Here is an 18,766-nt window from a genome sequence, read left to right on the forward strand (position 1 = left end):
TGTACTGTAAAGTAGTGTGACTGTGTGTTTTGTGGGCGAACGCAGCAGCCAGCACCACACAAACAATTTTATTTGGGGAAGTTTGGGCCAGGATACTTGGAGAAACTCCCTTCTCTTTTCGAATGGTGCCAGTGGATCGTCAATATTCATATGAACAGGCAAACGGGGCCTCAGTTTGAACGTTGCATTTGAAGTACGGCATCTCCGACAATACAACACCCCCCCAGTACTGCATTGGAGTGTCAGCTTAGGCTATATGAGTTTCAAGTCCTGACGGCACAGAAGTAGGTGGAAGGATATAACTTCCTCCCTCTTTAAAATATAAAACAATGAGAATTGTGGCATGTTTTGGAAAACTCAAGTTCTGCCCTGTCATTCGGATCAGTGGATCAGATTTTTCAGCAAGTCTGTGCCAGAAAGAGTCTGCGGTCTAACGTGACACACAGATAGGAACACCGTACAAGTGTTTGATAGCAAAAACCTACCGGCAGGAAAATGGAAACAAGAAACAAAGCAACTTTGGTTTGTTTTAAAAAGATCTTTGAACCTAAATGTTGCCACTACCCCATACTTGAAGTTGTGCTGTATAAGTGCAAGGTGTTTCTGTGTTCAATACAAGCCGGCGATTTAGGGATGTTTGTTTCTGGCCTATTGTGCTCTGTGCCAAACCTGCGAATAAAATAATATGTTAGCACCACACGTGCAAGTAAGGGCTACACTATGGATTAGTAAAACCTTGCTAAAGTCTTCAGATGTCAGTCTTGAACAAGCAGCTCGTTTTGCGCCAATCAGTTAGTAATCGCTGCTTTAGTTTGGAGTTGTCTTGTGATGGTGCTGGGCTGCAGTTTGCATTGGTTAAGACTATGTCTGTCACCCTCAAGTTAGGCAGAGAGGATGACTGAGAGAGCGCAGCGATGCGTGACAGGTACAAAACTGGCAGGGAATTGTTGACCACTTTAAGCGATTGCAAATCAAAGACAAAAAGGAGTTAGTTGTTAATTGAAATATTAACATACATAGTACATATAACATAGTAAGGATTATTATTTTACACTTTAAAAAGTGTGTATTTTGCCCATAAAATATACAGTCAATTCAGTTTACAGTATATTCCGTGAAGCGCTTTGAGATGTCTCAAAAGGCATTATATAAAATGCAAGGATTATTATTAATTGAGAAAATAATCTTCTGACTGTATAGCTGACAGTACAATGGACCTACATTTCAAGAGTCTGAGTTCGGCATCCAAGGGAGTTACAGAGGTTTGGCACTGGGATTGGCAGCTTTTGCAAATATCACAAATTAGGCCACATTGTGGAGTGTGTTGGAAGGGGATGAATAACTTCTCAACAGAACTTGGAGAAACGTTGAAGAAGCTTTCTTCAAACCGATCTTCTGAGGGTTTTATTTTGATCGAAACTTGAAAATTGTGAATGATAAAATAGATGCATAGTTATACAGCACATTCTGCCCAACTAACTCATGCTGGTATTTAATACTCCACACAAATTTCACACTTATACCCCTCTGCGTCCTGCAGTATATTTTGTATATTCTCTGTGATAATTCAGATGCTTAAGTGCAATTTTTTTTCTTCACCAGCAAGCTCCGTCCTTTCCGTGATGTTTCTGAGAGAAATGTTTCGTGCTTCAGATGCCATTGGTAAGTCAGACTTCCAGCAGTGAAGCATTGCGTTTGAGCTATTAATAGCAAAATAATAATAAAAGTGATAATAATATTAATAACCCTTGTGTTGGTGAAGTGTCTTAACACATGGTCGAGACACTTCGAAGCGCTTCACAGAATCATTTCTGAGTCAGAAGATTGTGAGTTCTTGGAATAACATAGTTATGACGCTCTATTGCAGTGCTGGGGTGGGGTGTTGCATAGTCAGAAGTGCCGTCGTTCAAATGAAACTTTAAACCGAGGTCCTATCCGCCTGTTCAGGTGGATGTTAAAGATCCCATGGCACAATTCGAAAAGAGAAAGGAATTTGTCTCTCCCGGTGTCCTGGCCAACAATTCGCCAAATAAAATTGGTCACTCGCTCCATGGCTGTTTTGCGACATCACTGTGCACAACTGGCTGCTGGATTTTGCCCACAAAATACACCATCAATCCACTTTACAGTATATCCTGTGAAGCGCTTTGAGAGGTCTGAACGGTGTGATAAGGTGCTAAATCAAATGCAAGGATTATTATTCTTTACTGTGCCGATGTATTTTGTTGGTGAAGATGGCTGATAATTTTCACAGCAAGGTCTTGAAAACAGCCATGAAGTTAAAGACCAATTTTATCTGGGGGGGATTCTTGGCAAGAACAAATGGGAGAAACTCCCTTCTCTTTTTGAATAGTGCCACAGGATCTTTCACGTCCATCTGAACAGGCACAAATGGGACACTGGTTCAACGTCTAGTCTGAGGGATGGCATCTCCAACAATACAACACTGCACTGGAGTGTCAGATTGGACTGTGAACTCAAAGTTCTGACATGGGCTTTAAAGCTACTTGAATACTGTTCTGTGACAACTTGTCCCTTGTTTTACTGAGAGATCTTATTTCTCCTTCTGATGTGTATTACCGTCAGTGCTTTATATTTAAAAATAATAATAATAATCCTTGCATTTGATATAGCGCCTTATCACGTCGTTGAGACGTTTCAAAGTACTTCACAGAGGCAGCCAATTGCCTACAGTAGTGTCTCACAAACACTCATGGATTGAGTGAGTGACCAAATTTTTATAATTTTTTTTTGGAAGGATTATTAGCCCCGGAAAGTGATCCGCCAATCAACTAACAACCAGGTTCCTACTTACTGGTAGGTAACATAGGTGTATGGAATAGGGAAACTTGCCTAAACTTTCGCCCTGCCACAAGACAAAGCATCTTTTGCTTTATTTTTTTTCTAGGAACTGCAGTGGCATTACTGGGAACATATCTTCTGATAACCTTTGCTCCTGATATTCACAAAGACATTACAGCCAATGATATCCGCAGGTTCATTGTCAATTGGGAGTTTCTGATCTACCTGGTAAGAGACTCTTTGAATTCAGGCATTTCTTGTTAGCTCAATGAATATCACCTAAGATTCATTGCTTTTATTTGGTCAGTCGGGTTTCAGCGCTTTGGGACGTCCTCCCGACATGAAAGGCACTCTACAAATGTAATTTTGTTGTTGTTGTTGTCTTACATTTTGGAAACCCATCACCATAATTTTCAATGCACAACACCCACCAACCAACCAACCGTTTGGGTATCCAAGAGTGGAGTTTCTCAGAACCTTTAAAGGCATTGGCAGCATTTTCTCCTGCTTTGTGAGAATCAGCAGCTGATCACGACACTACATCAGCGACTAGGCCAGAACTAGTTGCACTGAGTTTAGAATAAATAAAAGCACCGTTTTTTGGGGGGATGGGAGTCAGTCAGATGTCTGACACATGCGGAAACCCATCGCCGTGCTTAACAGTATCCGAACCAAACTGAAATTTCCACACCTCCCACCTACACATGGAAATCCCAGAGAGAGATTGTTGGAATGGAATGCGCTCTCTCTCCCTGGAGGGCCACATCCTGTTTACCCAAGTGCGGAAAGTATTAGGCGCAGGTTGTCAAGAGCCAAGGCTTGGGGACCCCAGAGTGTGCGTTGGGGTAACTGCTGGAGTCTAACCAGCTAAAACCGCATAGCTTGCCGTTGAGAGCAGTGTCTGGGTGAATGGGTTGGCGGGAGGGCTTTGCTTCCCTGGTTACTTAGTAAGTAAATGCAACATATTGTACAAATCGAGAGAATATGTGTGTCAGCCCAGGTAAGTTGTTTCACCACTGAGTCAGAAGATTGTGGGTTCAAGCCCCACATCGGAACTTTGAGCTCACGTAGTCTAGGCTGACAACAGTGCAATGCTGAGGGAACACAGAGGGAACACACGACCCCAAACAACACAACGGCCATCAGGGTTTCCTGAACAAACCGTGACATTACTCACTGGCACCGTTACACTCTCAAAACTTTTCCCCCTGACTTTCCCAGTTTTCCTGAGACGCTGATAACAATCTGGTTCCTGAGCCAGGTGGGTCCACAGCATTCCAGGTCACTGCTGATGACAGCACAGCCGGCCCGGCTCATCAGCAGGACGTGGAAGGGCAGACCAGTCACTAGGGGAACAGAGATTCTTCCCACTCAGTTACACTGCGAACACCAAAGATTACAATGACTAACATCGGAACAAGCCAGGATGTTAAAAAAAAAAGAATAAATCAAATATTTGTATATGTGTGAGATGTAAACTGTTGCTCCTGCTTTGTTGCAGTTGGTGGAAACTGTACTCTTTTGTGCCTTGCTGTATCTGTACGAGAGAAAAGGCCTGAAACACATTGTGATTCCATTGCTGATCTCCTCATTACTTGGTAAGAATTTGCAATTAATCACTAAATTCGAAGTGGAGGTTGTACAGCTTCCACTTAATACTGTTACATGTTCATAGAGAAAATGTTTGACGTGTGTCTCAACTTTACCACTCTCTCCTTCTCTCCCCACCATCAATGTACCTCCCCCATATAATAACAATAATAATAATAATAATCCTTGCATTTGATATTGCGTCTTATCAAATCTTCGAGACGTCTCAAAGCTCTTCACAGAATATACTATAAAGTGAATTGACTGTATATTTTGTGGGTGAAACTCAGCAGCCAATTGTGCACAGCAGTGTCTCCCAAACAGTCATGGATTGAAGTGACCAATTTATTATTTTATTTTTTTTGAAGGGATTATTACCCCCAGAAAAGTGATCTACCAATCGACTAACATTCCTACTTACTGCTAGGTAAACAGAGGCGTATGGAGTAAGGAAACTTGCCCAACATTTCGCCCTGCCGAGAATTGAACCCAGGTTTCTCGTTTGCGAGGCAAGTGCTCTAACCACTGAGCTGCAGGACTCCAATAATAATTCTTGCATTTTTCTATTGCACCTTGTCATCTCATTGAGACGTCTCAAAGCGCTTCACAGAATATAATGTCAAGTGAATTGACCGTATATTTTGTGGGCGAAACGCGGCAGCCAATTGCCCACAGTGGTGTCCCACAAACAGTCGTGAATTGAGTGACCAAATTATTACTATTTTTTTTAAGGGATTACTACCCCCGCAAAGTGATCTGCCAATCAACTAACAACCGGATTCCAACTTACTGCTAGGTAAACAGTGGTGGGAGGAGTAAGGAAACTTGCTTAAGATTTCCCTCTGCCTGGGAATTGACCCCAGGTCCTCTCACTTGCAAGGCGAGCCCGCTAACCAATATGCTGCAGGACTCCACACCTTTCCATCTCGTGACACCAACATGTCGTTGCTGTGATTGAGAAAGCAAACAGTGGCTTGGCCAAGCCTTTCCTCTGCCGTACAAATATTTGATCCAGCAGTGAGGAGCAGACTGCCTGTCAGACATCAGGAGCTGGATGAGCGCGAATTTCCTTCAACTAATCGTTGACAAGACAGAAGCCATACTCTTTGGCTCTCGTTAACGTCTTAAATTGCATGGTTCTCACCTCCTCCATCTACCCGACCTCCCCCTAAAACTCTCCGAACCCATACTTAACCTGGGCATCAGGCTCGACCTCCAATTATCCTTCCTCCCCCACATCCGGTCCCTCACCAGCACTGCTTTCTTCCACCGCCGACCCATCACCCCTAAAGCCACCGAAACTCTGGTCCATGCATTTGTCACCTCTCGGCTGAACTATTCAAATACCCTCCTCGCCAGTCTCCCCTCCATTACCATTCATAAAATCCAGGTCATCCAGAATTCTGCCGCCCGCATTCTTACCCGCACCAAACACCGCTCCATGATTACCCTGGTCCTTGCCAGACTGCACTGGCTGCCTGTCCCAGAGAGGATCGATTTCAAGATCCTCACCCTTGTCTTCAAATCCCTCCACTCCTCTGCACCCCCGACCTCTCTGACCTCTCTCCTTACAACAGTGCACGTTGCCTTCGTTCCATCTGGTCTGGCCTCCTCCTTGTCCCCCAAATCCTCTGCTCCGCTCTGTGCCTTCAGCCACTATGCCCCGAGGCTCTAGAACTTCCTTCCTCTCTCCCTTCCCCTCAACTCCTCTCTTATTTTCAGGTCTCAGCTAAAGACCTTTCGTTTTGACCGCGCTTTTGGTCACCTTCCCCCTCCCCCTGGCTCTGCCCCGGGATCCGTTATTGTGAAGCGCTCTGAGACGCTGTGCGGCATGGAGGGCGCTATATAAATCCAAGTTGTTGTTGTTGTTGTTGAGATGCTTGTGAAAATGTACCCAATACGCCTTTCCATCTCGTGACACAAGCACAAGATGGTCAAACATCAGCTTCTGTATTTCTTTGGCTCATTCTCTAGAGGAGGCCCAGCGTGAGTCACTGAGGGGAGATTAATGAGACTGATCCTGAGCGTTAGAGAGATTAGTTGTGAGGAACGATTAGATAATCTGGATCTCTCCATCTTTGAAAAGACACGGGTCCAAGAAGTTCTTATAATAACAACTTCCATTTACACAGCGCCTTTCACATAGGGAACAGGGATGGGGCTGAACGCTGAACAAGGGAGAGGGAGAGAGAGGTGGCCATTGGCACGTTTGAAGAGGTAAGAATTGAGGCAGGACTTAAAGAGAGAGGACGAGATGGAGTGGTTAGAGTGAGGGAGTTCAGGAGGTAGAAGAGTAGGAACTGAAGCTTTGGTCTACAACAACAACAACAACAGGTCTAGGCTGATGTTCCAATACAGTGCTGGAGGTGTGTTGCATTGCCTGTTTCCAATTGCCTGTTCTGGCAATCATGCAATCATGCTAAAGATCCCATGGCTCTATTCAAAAAGAGAAGAGAGTTTATCTCGGTGTCTTGGCTAACAATCCCACCAGAGACAAAAAACTTCACGGCTGTTTGTGGGACATTGTTATGCGTAAATTGACTGCCACATTCAAGCACAAAATACAAAGTCATCCTCACAGTGAGTAAATCCTGTGAACCATTTTGAGGTGTTTTGACAATGTAATAAGGCGCTTTATCAAATGCAAGTATTATTATTCCAGATACACTAAAACATAAGAACATAAGAACATAAGAATAGGAGCAGGAGTAGGCCATTCGGCCCCTCGAGCCTGTGCCCCACCATTCGATAAGATCATGGCACCTAACTCTAATTACCTGCCCTATCCCCATTTCCCCTAATCCCTCTATTTTTTTAAAAATCTATCAGTCTCATCCTTGAAGATGTTCAAGGACTGAGCATCTACAGCCTTCTGGGGTAGTGAATTCCATAAACTCACTACCCTCTGAGTGAAGAAATGTTTCCTCAACTCTGTTCTAAAAGGCTGACCCTTAATTTTAAGACTGTGACCCCTGGTTATAGATTCTCCTACCAGGGGAAACAGACCCTCAGTGTCTACTTTATCAGCCCTTTAAGAATCTTATATGTTTCAATAAGGTCTCCCCTAATTCTTCTGTATTCTAGAGAATACAACCTTAGTTTATTCAGCCTATCCTCATAGGTCAGTGCCCTCATCCCAGGAACTAACTGAGTGAATCTCCGCTGCACCCCCTCTAGGGCAAGTATGTCCTTTTTTAAATAAGGAGACCAAAACTGCACACAATACTCTCGGTGCGGTCTCACCAAGGCCCTATACAGTTGCAGCAAGACTTCCCTACTCTTGTACTCTAAACCTTTTGCAATGAACGCTAACATGCCGTTCGCCTTCTTAGTTGCTGCTGCACCTGCAAACTAACTTTTTGAGACTGGTGTACAAGGACACCCAAATCCCTCTGAACACTAACACTATCTAATCTCTCCCCCTCTAGAAAATAATCTGTTTTTCTATTTTTTCTACCTAGGTGAATAACTTCACACTTCCCCACATTAAATTCCATCTGCCACCTACTCGCCCACTCCCCGAGCCTATCTATATCCCGTTGCAATCTTTTTGCATCATCCTCAGAGCTTACTCTCCCACCGAGTTTAGTGTCATCCGCGAATTTAGATACGTTACATTCAATGTCCTCGTCTAGATCATTGATGTAAATTGTAAATAGCTGAGGCCCAAGCACTGATCCTTGTGGCACTCCACTAGTCACATCCTGCCAATTCAAGAATGACCCGTTTATCCCTACTCTCTGTTTTCTACCCGTTAGCCACTCTTCAATCCATGCTAATATGTTCCCATTAATCCCATGGGCCTTAACCTTGTGCAATAGCCTTTTGTGTGGCACTTTGTCAAATGCCTTTTTAAAATCTAAATATACTACATCTACTGGTTCCCCCCTATCTAACCTGCGAGATACATCTTCAAAAAACTTGTTGACTCTGCCTAATCTTGTTATGGTCTTCCAGGAATCCCATAACGACATCTTTAATTAAGGATTCAAGAATTTTCCCTACCACTGATGTCAGACTAACTGGTTTATAGTTCCTCTTTTCTCTCCCACCCTTCTTAAATAGTGATGTTACGTTTGCAATCTTCCAATCAATGGGATCCGTTCCGGAATCCAGAGAATTTTGGAAGATCAAAGACAAGGCATCCACTATCTCAGTAACCACCTCTTTTAAAACCCTAGGATGTGGGCCATCAGTTCCAGGAGATTTATCAGTTTTAAGACCTGATAATTTACCTAAAATCATTTCTTTACTAATATTAATTCCTCCAAGTTGCTCGCTAACATTGTCTTCTTGGTTCCCCTCCATTCTTGTGATGAATTAAAAAATCAAACGTGAAGGCAATCGTGGCAGACTTTTACAGGAGACTGACCTAAATGTCAGCTTGAGGAAACAAGATAAGGCATATTTACAGCAGAGGTCTTCAGATCCTTGTAAAACTCGGGGTGGAAAAATCTAGTTGCTTTTTTTTGTGCCATTTAGAACATAAGCATCCTAATCTCATCTACCCCTGAAATTGTAGGCATAAAATCTTACTATGAAAACTGTTTTGTAAAACTTTTGTTTCGTTTATCCTCTTTCCAGATGAATAATTTTTGATTCCCTTTGTGCTTTTCCAGCATCATTGACCGTGATCTCAGTGAAGGCTGTGAATGGGATGTTGGCAAATTCCATCAAGGGCAATTTCCAGTTACAGCACCCGATATTCTATGTGATGCTTATTCTTTTGCTGGCATCTTGTATTTCCCAAGCACAGTAAGTCATCAAATGATAATAGAAACTTGTGAGTCCTGTAGCGTATTTGTTGAGCGCTCACCTCACGAGCGAGAGGACCCAGGCTCGATTCCCAGGTGGGGCAAAACCTTAGGGTAATAATCTCTAGGGATAATAATCCCTTAAAAAACTTGTGGGACACTTGTGTGCGCAATTGGCTGCCGAGTTTGCCCACAACTATACAGTCAATTCACTTTACAGTTCATTCGGTGAAGCGCTTGGAGACGTCTCGACGAGATTTTTCAATCAATCCCCATCCCAAAAGATGTTTAGATTCTGTTTAGTTTTTCAAAAAAAACATAAAAACAATAATAAATTGGTCATTTTCAATCCACGACTGTTTGTGGGACACTGCTGTGCACAATTGGCTGCTGCGTTCGCCCACAAATATACAGTCAATTCACTTTACAGCATATTTTGTGAAGCGCTTTGAAGAAGACGTCTAGAAGACGTGAAAAGCGCTACATCAAATGCAAGGATTATTATTATTATTAGTGCTTAATAAAGATAATATTCTTTTATTGCAGGTACTTGAATGAAGCCATACAGCTCTATGGTTCCATGAATGTGGTGCCAATGAACTTTGTTTTCTCCACCGTTAGTGCCATCCTAGCAGGTATGATTCCTCACCCTCCTTTATCTGGACAATGTGAAAAACCTTTGGGAGTGAGAACAACAGTGTGGCAAGAATATCGAAGGAGTTCCTCCTTTAACAGTGCTGTTCTTAACTCCAAGAATCTATAAGGACATGTGTGACGGATGTACGTATATCTAACACACCCACACCTTTCTGGATGCTAAAAGATTAAAAAAAAGTTCCTTGGGAGGACATCTCAAGGCGCTGGACAGTCAAAGTTTGCATTAAACAACATAAAATTATTGTTTATTGGCTTTTAGGCCTCCTTCAAATAGCTAAGAGTTGATGTTAACTTAACGATTCCAAAAGTGGCTCTAAACCGTTTTAAATCATATCCCCAGACTGTATTTAATATTTTATTCACAAAGCAATGTGCACAAACAGGTCGGTTACTTCTGTCGCCTAGTCCAAACCCTGCCCCTTTAAGAAACTATTGCTGTTAACAAACTGACTTTCTTAGCAGGACAAAATATCTTAGATTTATTTTGATAGATAGCAAATTAGATTTCTTTTAGGAAATTAATATCTCGGGATACAGTACTTAGTTTGGGATATGATGTGCATGCGACTGCCAGGATGGTGGAAGGTGAACTGGATGGACTTTGGTCTTCTTTCACCGAGCAAATTCTAATGTTATGTTCTAAACTCACTGTACTGAATGGTCAGGCTGCAGTTACTTAGTAACTGGAGTCCTGTAGCTCAGTGGTTAGAGCACTCGCTTTTGCAAGCGAGAGACCTGAGTTCAATTCCAGGCAGAGGGCGAAACCTTGGGCAAGTTTCCTTACTCCACACAGAGCCTAATAATAATCCCTCCAAAACAAAAAACAATAATAAAAATTGGTCATTTTCAATCTTCGACTGTTTGTGGGACGTTGCTGTGCGCAATTTCTGCCGCGTTCGCCCACAAATGTACAGTCAATTCACTTTACAGTGTGTTCTGTGAAGCGCTTTGGGACGTCCTCCCGACGTGAAAAGCGCTATATCAAACGCAAGGATTATTATTATTAGTAGTAACGTGTGTATATTCATGGACACAAAAACTATGGTCACTAATGTGTTCAGGCTGGTTATACTGTAAATCCTGTATATTAACTGGTAACTAGATTGTATACTGTATTTACTTGGTTCAGCAGTCCTGGTTCAGCAGTCCTTCAACGCCGTCTGGCGTGGAGGGCGCTACATAAATCCAAGTTGTTGTTGTTGTTATTACCAAGGATGTTGGTCATTGTGGCTACCATTGCATTAAATGGTTGAAAAGCTAATGGTTATGGTTCTTTTACACACACGCTGTGTGTGTAAAAAGTGAACTGGTTGGACCTTGGTCTTCTTTCGTCCAGCAATTCTTATGTTCTTATGTTGTTATTATCTTTCAGAAGTGGATAAAGGCGTGAAAGGTTATACATAAATGGCATTTTGTTGTAGCGCAGTTCATTTCTTTCATTCAGTACAAGTATAAACAGGCTGTTACCCCAAGTTGCTTAACTCACAATACCTTTCTTGATAATGTGATAATAATAATCATTGCAGATAAGGCGTTATATCAAATGCAAGGATTATTATTATTATTATTTCCAGTCGTCAAGAATATCGACTGAGAGCATTGTATCATCCACTGATGTGACTAAGACTACTGTCCCCCTTAACTTCAGAATCTCGGCAAACAAACCTGAGTATCTATGACACAATAGTCCATCCGGATTTAAAAGTGGTTAATGTAGAGAATATTGAACGTATCGATTTTGTTACAGTTTTGCATTTTATTCTTTTCTTTAATCACAGGGATAATATTTTATCAGGAATTTCACAGTTCAGCATTTCTGAATGTGATCATGGTTTTGTTTGGGTAAGTAACACAAAACAGATAACTTTAAAAGATCTCTCAAACTTGCATTCACATCCTCTCTTTTCTTTTTTGGACAGGTTTTTCATAATTTACAGGCTTCAACTCCTAATTGTAAATTCTATCTGAGCACATGCTTTAGCACAGTAAATCCTCCAGAGTTATTTTAGTTTTCGGGTATTCGTAACTTATAGAATCATAGAATCTTACAGCACAGAAGGAGGCCATTCGGCCCATTCTGACTATGTCGGCTCTTTGAAAGAGCTATCCATCTAGTCCCGCTACCCCGCTCTTTCCCATAAACTTTTTATTTCAAAGTAAATATCCAATTCTCTTTTGCGAGTTATTATTGAACCCTTTCAGGCTGTGCATTCCAGAGACCGTAACAAGTTGCTGCAAAAATCATTCTCCTCATCTTCCCTTTGGCTCTCTTAAATCTACGTCTATGGTTACCGAACCATCTGCCAGTGGAAACAGTTTCTCCTTATTTACACTATTAAAACCCCTCATAATTTTGAGCACCTCTATTAAATGTCCCCTTAACCTACTTTGCTCGAAGGAGAACAATTCCAGCCTTTCTAATTTCTCCACATAACTGAAGACCATCATCCTTCATCTACTTCTACTAAACCAATTTTGCGTGCATTCAATAATGTGGAATTAAAAATGCAAAAAACTTATATTGTCTTCTTCAGTAATTCTGTATCTATTCATGACCCATCCTTCAGATGAGATGTTAGACCAAGGTCTCGTAAATCTCTTCAGGTGGACGTTAAATATCCCATGGCACTATTTGAAAAGAGAAGAGAATTTCTTTCTCCCGGTGTCCTGGCCAACAATCCCCCAAATAAAATTGGTCACTCACTCCATGGCTATTTTTGGGATACTGCTGTGCGCAAATTGGCTGGTGCGTTTCGCCCGCAAAATTACACACTCAATCCACTTTACAGTATATCCTGTGAGGCACTTTGAGATGTATCAACGGTGTGATTAAGATGCGATATCAAAATGCAAGAATTATTACTATTATTATTTCATCTTTCCTAGGAGTTTGCTGTCGTTTCTTGGAGTGTTTCTGATTACCAGAAACAGGGAAAAGAAGACCTCTGAAGTTTCATATGTTGACCCGGGCACGATACCAAGTACGAACTCTTATCTTGTTGATTTTGAAGCCCACTCAATTTAGAGCAGGGCCAGAATATAATAGAAATTAATGAGCGAGCAACAACGATATGAGCACAAACAACTCTGCGCAAACTCAAACAAACCCCAAATTACTTTTTACAGTGTAATTCCATTTTGGTGTTGGTTAGACTCCAGCAGTTACCCCAACGCACACTCTGGGGTCCCCAAACCTTGGCTCTTGACAACCTGCGCCTAATACTTTCTGGAATTGGGTAAACAGGATGTGTCCCTCCAGGGAGAGAGAGAGCGTATTCCATTCCGACAATCTATCTCTGGGATTTCCATGTGTAGGTGGGAGGCAGGGAATTCTCAGTTTGGTTTGGATACTCTTAAGCACGGTGATGGGTTTCTGTATGTGTCAGACACCCGGCTGACCCCCCCCAAAAAATGGTGCTTTTATTTATTCTAAACTCATTGCAACTAGTTCTGGCCTAGTCGCTGATGTAGTGTCGTGATCAGCTGCTGATTCTCACATAGCAGGAGAAAATGCTGCCAATGCCTTTAACAGTTCTGAGAAACTCCACTCTTGGATACCCAAATGGTTGGTTGGTGGGTGTTGTGCATCGAAAATTATTTTCTGTTTTTGTCATTTGGAATTAAGGCCCTGTCACAGTTTTTATTCTCCCCCTGTTAACATTTTTATATGTTCCTCGTATTCTTTTGGTTTACAATTCAACCTGGCGCACTCTCCCGTGAGTCAGGAGGTCGTAGGTTCAAGCCTCACATCAGGCCTTGGAATTACATAGTTACATCGTCTAAGATGACTCTCCAATTCCCTCCCAAAATAAAATTGGTCACTCACCCCATGGCTGTTTGTGGGATATTGCTATGCGCATATTGGTTGCTGCATTCAACGACAAAATATGCGTAGTCATAATAATATCACTTTGCAGGATATCCTGTGAAGCACTTTGGGACATGGACGCCATGATAAAGCATTATATCAAATGCAAGGATTATTTTTGTTTTATCTTATTATTATTATTGATAGTTTTGATTTTAATTCCATTTTAAATCAAGAACGCACCAGTCACTATTTCAAAATGCTTAATCACATTATTTTGCTTTGCTTTACACAGAACTAAAATCTACAGCCAAAATCCAGCCAGATTTCAGAAGTAAACATTCATATGGAACTGTACCGAGTGAAAAACAGGCTAATGACTGTCAGACTGCAAATGCAAAATAATTACGGTTCAACTGGCTTAGCATCCCGATGAAGTATCTGAAAATTAGGACGTCCTCAAACTGAAGGTGGAATTATGTGGAGCCCTGTAGCGTATTGGTTAGAGAGTGAGGACCTGAGTTCGCTGGCGGGGCAGGTGGAAATGTTAGCCAAGTTTCCTTACTCTACCTGCCGCTGTTTACCTAGCAGTAAATAGGAATCCAGTTGTCCGTTGATTGGTGGATCACTTTTGGGGGATAATAATTAATCAATCAATAAATAAAATAATTTGGTCACTCAATCCACGAGTGTTTGAGGGACGCTGCTGTGCGTAATTCCGCCATAGTCAATTCGCTTTGCAGTATATTCTGTGAAGCTTTTTGAGATGTCTCAACAACGTGATAAGGCACTGTATCAAGTGCAAAGATTATTATTATTATCTCTTATTATCAAGGGATAACCTTCACTTGCCAAAATTGCCTGTTCTCTTCCATGTTGAACCACTTGTGACTGGATCGGGCAACTTTACATTCTCACTGAAGGAAAAAANTATTGACCTTCAATATTCAGTGTCTCCCAAATGACAGGTCGATTGACCTTGTAAAATAAAATGTTCTGTCTAGAAAAATGATAAATAATTTGCAAACGTATCTAGTTGGGTTAGTATCAGAATAGGCCCAACCAGTTAAGTTTAGCAACTTATGTCTTGAAAGCAATCTTTGGCAAGCAGTTGAATGTAAATTGTTTTTCAGATTTCAGAAATAAGAGAATAAAGTTAAATAGATGATCCGACAGTATTCTTCATTGCACCCATTTATTATCTTGCTGTGCAGGGTAACACATATATATTTGTAAGTTACTTTGAAGCAGGAACATTTCACCTTGAGAGATTTAAGTGAAGATTTACTTTTGTTCGCATGGTAAGATACATTACATCTAAGATACATTACTGACCAGTTTGCACATTTGTTATTAACGTTGAGTATAAGAAAATATTAAATTGATACGGAATTGCGCCTGGTTGCTAATTTAATTTTTGGGATATAAATATGCGTTCAAGATTTACATACAGTTTACAACTCATGGCAGCAATGATCCTTAGGGTTAAGTTATGAAACATTGTTTTTCAATGGGAATAATAAATCATCAATCAGGAATTCACTTATGCAAAATATAGTTTGTAAACAATTCATGGTTCAACTGGTTCCAAAGTGAAACAATATTTAGCTAAATCAAAGTATTGTAATTTATAGTATACATCAAATGCACATACAAGATGTATGTATTTTGTACTGTACACATGACTAGAAATTAAAGCCACATGCATACATTGTCTATTGTGCTGTAACATTATTAAAACAGTAGTGCCCCCTAGTGACCCTCTTCTTAATTACCTAAAAATACCACACTTCAGTTCACTTAAGGATCAAAAAATAATTAACACGTTGATCAGAATGCCTGCAAACAAGTTAGTACATTTTCAGTCTCCAAAGTTCACACACTGGACATTAGCTGAGCTTTCCGCACTTAAACATGTCACTGAGTTCTCTTTCAGAGACCGTGGAGTCCTGCAGTGCAGTGGTTAGAGCGCTCGCCTCGCAAGCGAGAGGACCTGGGTTTGATTCCCGAATGGGGTGAAAGCTTAGGCAAGTTTCTTTACTCCACACGCCTCTATATACCTAGCAGTAAGAAGGAACCCGGTTCGCTTTCTGGGGATAATAATCCTTTCAATCAAAATAATAATAATAATTTGGTCAATCAATTCATGACTGTTTGCGGGACACTGCTCTGCGCAATCGGCAGCTGCGTTTTGTTCACAAAATAGTCGATTCACTTTACAGTATATTCTGTGAAATGCTTCAATTAAGTGATGAAGCTTATATCAAATGCAAGGATTATTATTATTTGCTGTGGAGTTGACTTGCATTTGGGCCTGGATGAGTGAAAACTTCCTACAACAACAACTTACACTTCCATAGCACCCTCCACGTAGGGTAGTGTCTCAGAGAACTTAACAGTAGTGAATCCTGACTCCGAGCCGGGGAGAGGTGCAAGTAAACACGGTCGAACAGGAAAGTTTTCAGGTGGGACTTGAAAGAGGGGAGAGAGGGGACAAGGCGGAGGGATTGAGGGAGTGTTCCAGAGTTTTGGATCGTAGTGGCTGAAAGCACGAGCTCCGATGGTTGGGCAGAGAGTGCAATGGATGAGCAGGAGGCCAGTGCCACTCGAGCAAAGGCGCCGTGTGGTGGATTGCAGAGTGAGGAGGTCATAGAGGTGGGGAGGTGGCAGGGAGTGAAGGGATTTGAACACGAGTGTGAGGATCTTGAAGTCGATCCATTCGGTGATGGGGAGCCAGTGGAGCCTGGGCCAGAACTGGTGAGATGTGGGTACGGAGTTTGGTCCGGGTCAGTATGTGGGCAGCAGAGTTCTGAATGAGCTGGATCTTGTGAATGGTGGAGCTGCGGAGACCGGCGAGGTGTGCGTTGGAGTAATCCAGGCGGGAGGTGACAAACACACGCACGAGACGTTGATGGGAGCCAAGGAGTAACTCAACTCAATGGTGACAAGACGGAAGCCGTATTCATTGGCTCCCGTCAATATCTTCTATCCTGCGGCTCTGACCTCCTCAATCTCCCCGGTTTATCCCTCAGACTTACCGAACCCGTGCGCAACCTAGACATCAAGTTCGACCCACCATTGTCCTTCCTTCTCCACATCCGGTCCCTGAGCAAGGACCGTCTTCCTCCACCTCCGCCAGATTGCCCACCTCCAACCGTACCTTACTCTAGATGCAGCCGAAACACTCGTCCATGGGTTCGTCACCTCCTGCCTCGACTTCTCAAATGTCCTCTTTGCCGGTCTCCCCAGCTCCACCATGCAGAGGATCCAACTGATCCAAAACTCCACCGCCTGTATACTCACCCGTACTAAGCTCCATACCCCCATCACACCAGTTGTGGAGTCCTGTAGCTCAGTGGTTAGAGCACTCGCTTTGCAAGCGAGAGACCCGAGTTCAATTTCAGGCAGAGGGCGAAACCTTGGGCAAGTTTCCTTACTCCACACACCTAATAATAATCCCTCCAAAACAAAACAATAATAAATTGGTCATTTTCAATCTACGACTGTTTGTGGGACACTGCTGTGCGCAATTGGCTGCCGCGTTCGCCCACAAAATATACAGTCAATTCACTCTACAGTATATTCTGTGAAGCGCTTTGAGACATCTAGAAGACGTGAAAAGCGCTATATCAAATGCAAGGATTATCATTATTATATTATTATAGCCAGGCTCCACTGGCTCCCTATTGCCGAACAGATTGATCTCAAGATCCTCTCACTCGTTTTCAAATCCATTGATGCTCTGGCACCTCCCTACCTCTCCAACCTGCTTATGCCCAACCCACTACTCGCTGCCTCTGCTCAACTGGCTCCAGCCTTCTGTTATATCCCTCGTGCCCTTCGTTCTACCATTGGTGGCTGCACTTTCAGCCACTATACCTGAAAGTCTGGAACACTCTGCTTCTATCCCTCCACCTTCCTTCATTTCCCATCCTTAGTTCAAGTCTGAAGACCTTCCTATTCGACCGTGCCTACGGTCACCTCCCCCTCCCCCGGCTCGGGGTCATGCTCCCACTGTCAAGCACTCTGGGATGCTACCCTGTGTGAGTGGCGCTATATAAATGCCAGTTGTTGTTATATTTGTTGTAATTTTTTCAAGCCTGAACAGAACAAACAGGGCCTGTAAACATCTGCAAGATGAATAATTGTAGAACTTGCTGATATCTGATTGATCCGTGGGAAGGGAAGTGAAAGGGAGGGGAGGGAGCAAAGGGAAATGAAAGAGAGGGGTAGTTTTATCAGTGGGATTCACATATAATTTTTAAATCCCGAACTGAACTTCTCCCACGTATCTTCCAGCTAAATATCTGAAATGGCTAAAAATGTCCCGCTTTGTTATTTCAATTGGGATTGAAACCTTTTGTAAATAAATAATAATAAATGGCCTGAACCCATTGTTTGCCATCCTTCCACGTCTTCTGGTGATAAACATGACAGTGAGGACACAGGGCAGTTTTCAAGGTAACTGGAATTACCTTCTTTCATGTTTCACCAATCTATTTTTAAATGGTGATTCAACCCACTGCAACTCAGTTTGTGGAATTAATTACCGGTGTCAAACTAATAACAACTTTCATTGATAAAGCTCCCCTCAAGCAGGGTAATGTGCCAGAGCACTTTGCACGATGCTGAGCCGGAGGGAAGTGACCATAGGCACGGTCGAAGAGGAAGGTCTTTGGGCCTGACCTGAAGATGGAGCAAAGTGGAGGGTTTGAGGGAGTGTTTCAGAGTTTCGGGCTTAATGGCTGAAAGCGCAACCATTGGTAATTGGACAGAAGGCACGAGAGATAAGCAGGAGGCTGGAGTCAGTCAAGCAGAAATAATGTGTAGTTGGTTGGGGAGTAAGCAAGTGGGAGAGGTGGGTAGGGAGGTGCCAGGGCTTGAAAGGATTTGAAGACGACTGTGAGGATTACAGAACTGGGGTTGTCTGGTGAAGATGGTAGGGCAGACTAGAAACTAATCAGACAGACTACAGCATTTCCAATTAGAACTGGAGAGGAATAAAATGAAAGAAACTGCAGAACAACAACAAAATTACATTTGTATAGCACCTTTCACATCAGAAGGAGGTCCCAAGGCGCTGGACAGTCAAGAGTTTCGGACCTGAGCTGGGGGTCGGGTTTGGGAGGGTGGTGGGAAGCAGGGTGATCGAAAG

At 42.5% G+C, this 18,766-nt stretch overlaps 1 protein-coding gene across 1 annotated transcript in view; it reads left to right on the forward strand.

The window, feature by feature from the left end:
* LOC103179697 (NIPA-like protein 2) overlaps positions 1–14,209 on the forward strand; it is a 30,658-nt gene extending 16,449 nt beyond the window's left edge. Inside the window, exons 4-11 of the mRNA XM_007895082.2 lie at positions 1,603–1,662; positions 2,909–3,030; positions 4,304–4,400; positions 9,012–9,147; positions 9,693–9,781; positions 11,582–11,645; positions 12,690–12,784; positions 13,907–14,209. Of these exons, the coding sequence (XP_007893273.2) occupies positions 1,603–1,662; positions 2,909–3,030; positions 4,304–4,400; positions 9,012–9,147; positions 9,693–9,781; positions 11,582–11,645; positions 12,690–12,784; positions 13,907–14,016 (773 nt within the window). The 3' untranslated portion in view covers positions 14,017–14,209. The remainder of the gene's footprint in view (positions 1–1,602; positions 1,663–2,908; positions 3,031–4,303; positions 4,401–9,011; positions 9,148–9,692; positions 9,782–11,581; positions 11,646–12,689; positions 12,785–13,906) is intronic.
* Positions 14,210–18,766: the final 4,557 nt, after the last annotated feature.

This window comes from Callorhinchus milii, unplaced genomic scaffold (assembly GCF_018977255.1).
Source record: "Callorhinchus milii isolate IMCB2004 unplaced genomic scaffold, IMCB_Cmil_1.0 Scaffold2, whole genome shotgun sequence".
In the NCBI taxonomy this organism is placed as follows: domain Eukaryota; kingdom Metazoa; phylum Chordata; class Chondrichthyes; order Chimaeriformes; family Callorhinchidae; genus Callorhinchus; species Callorhinchus milii.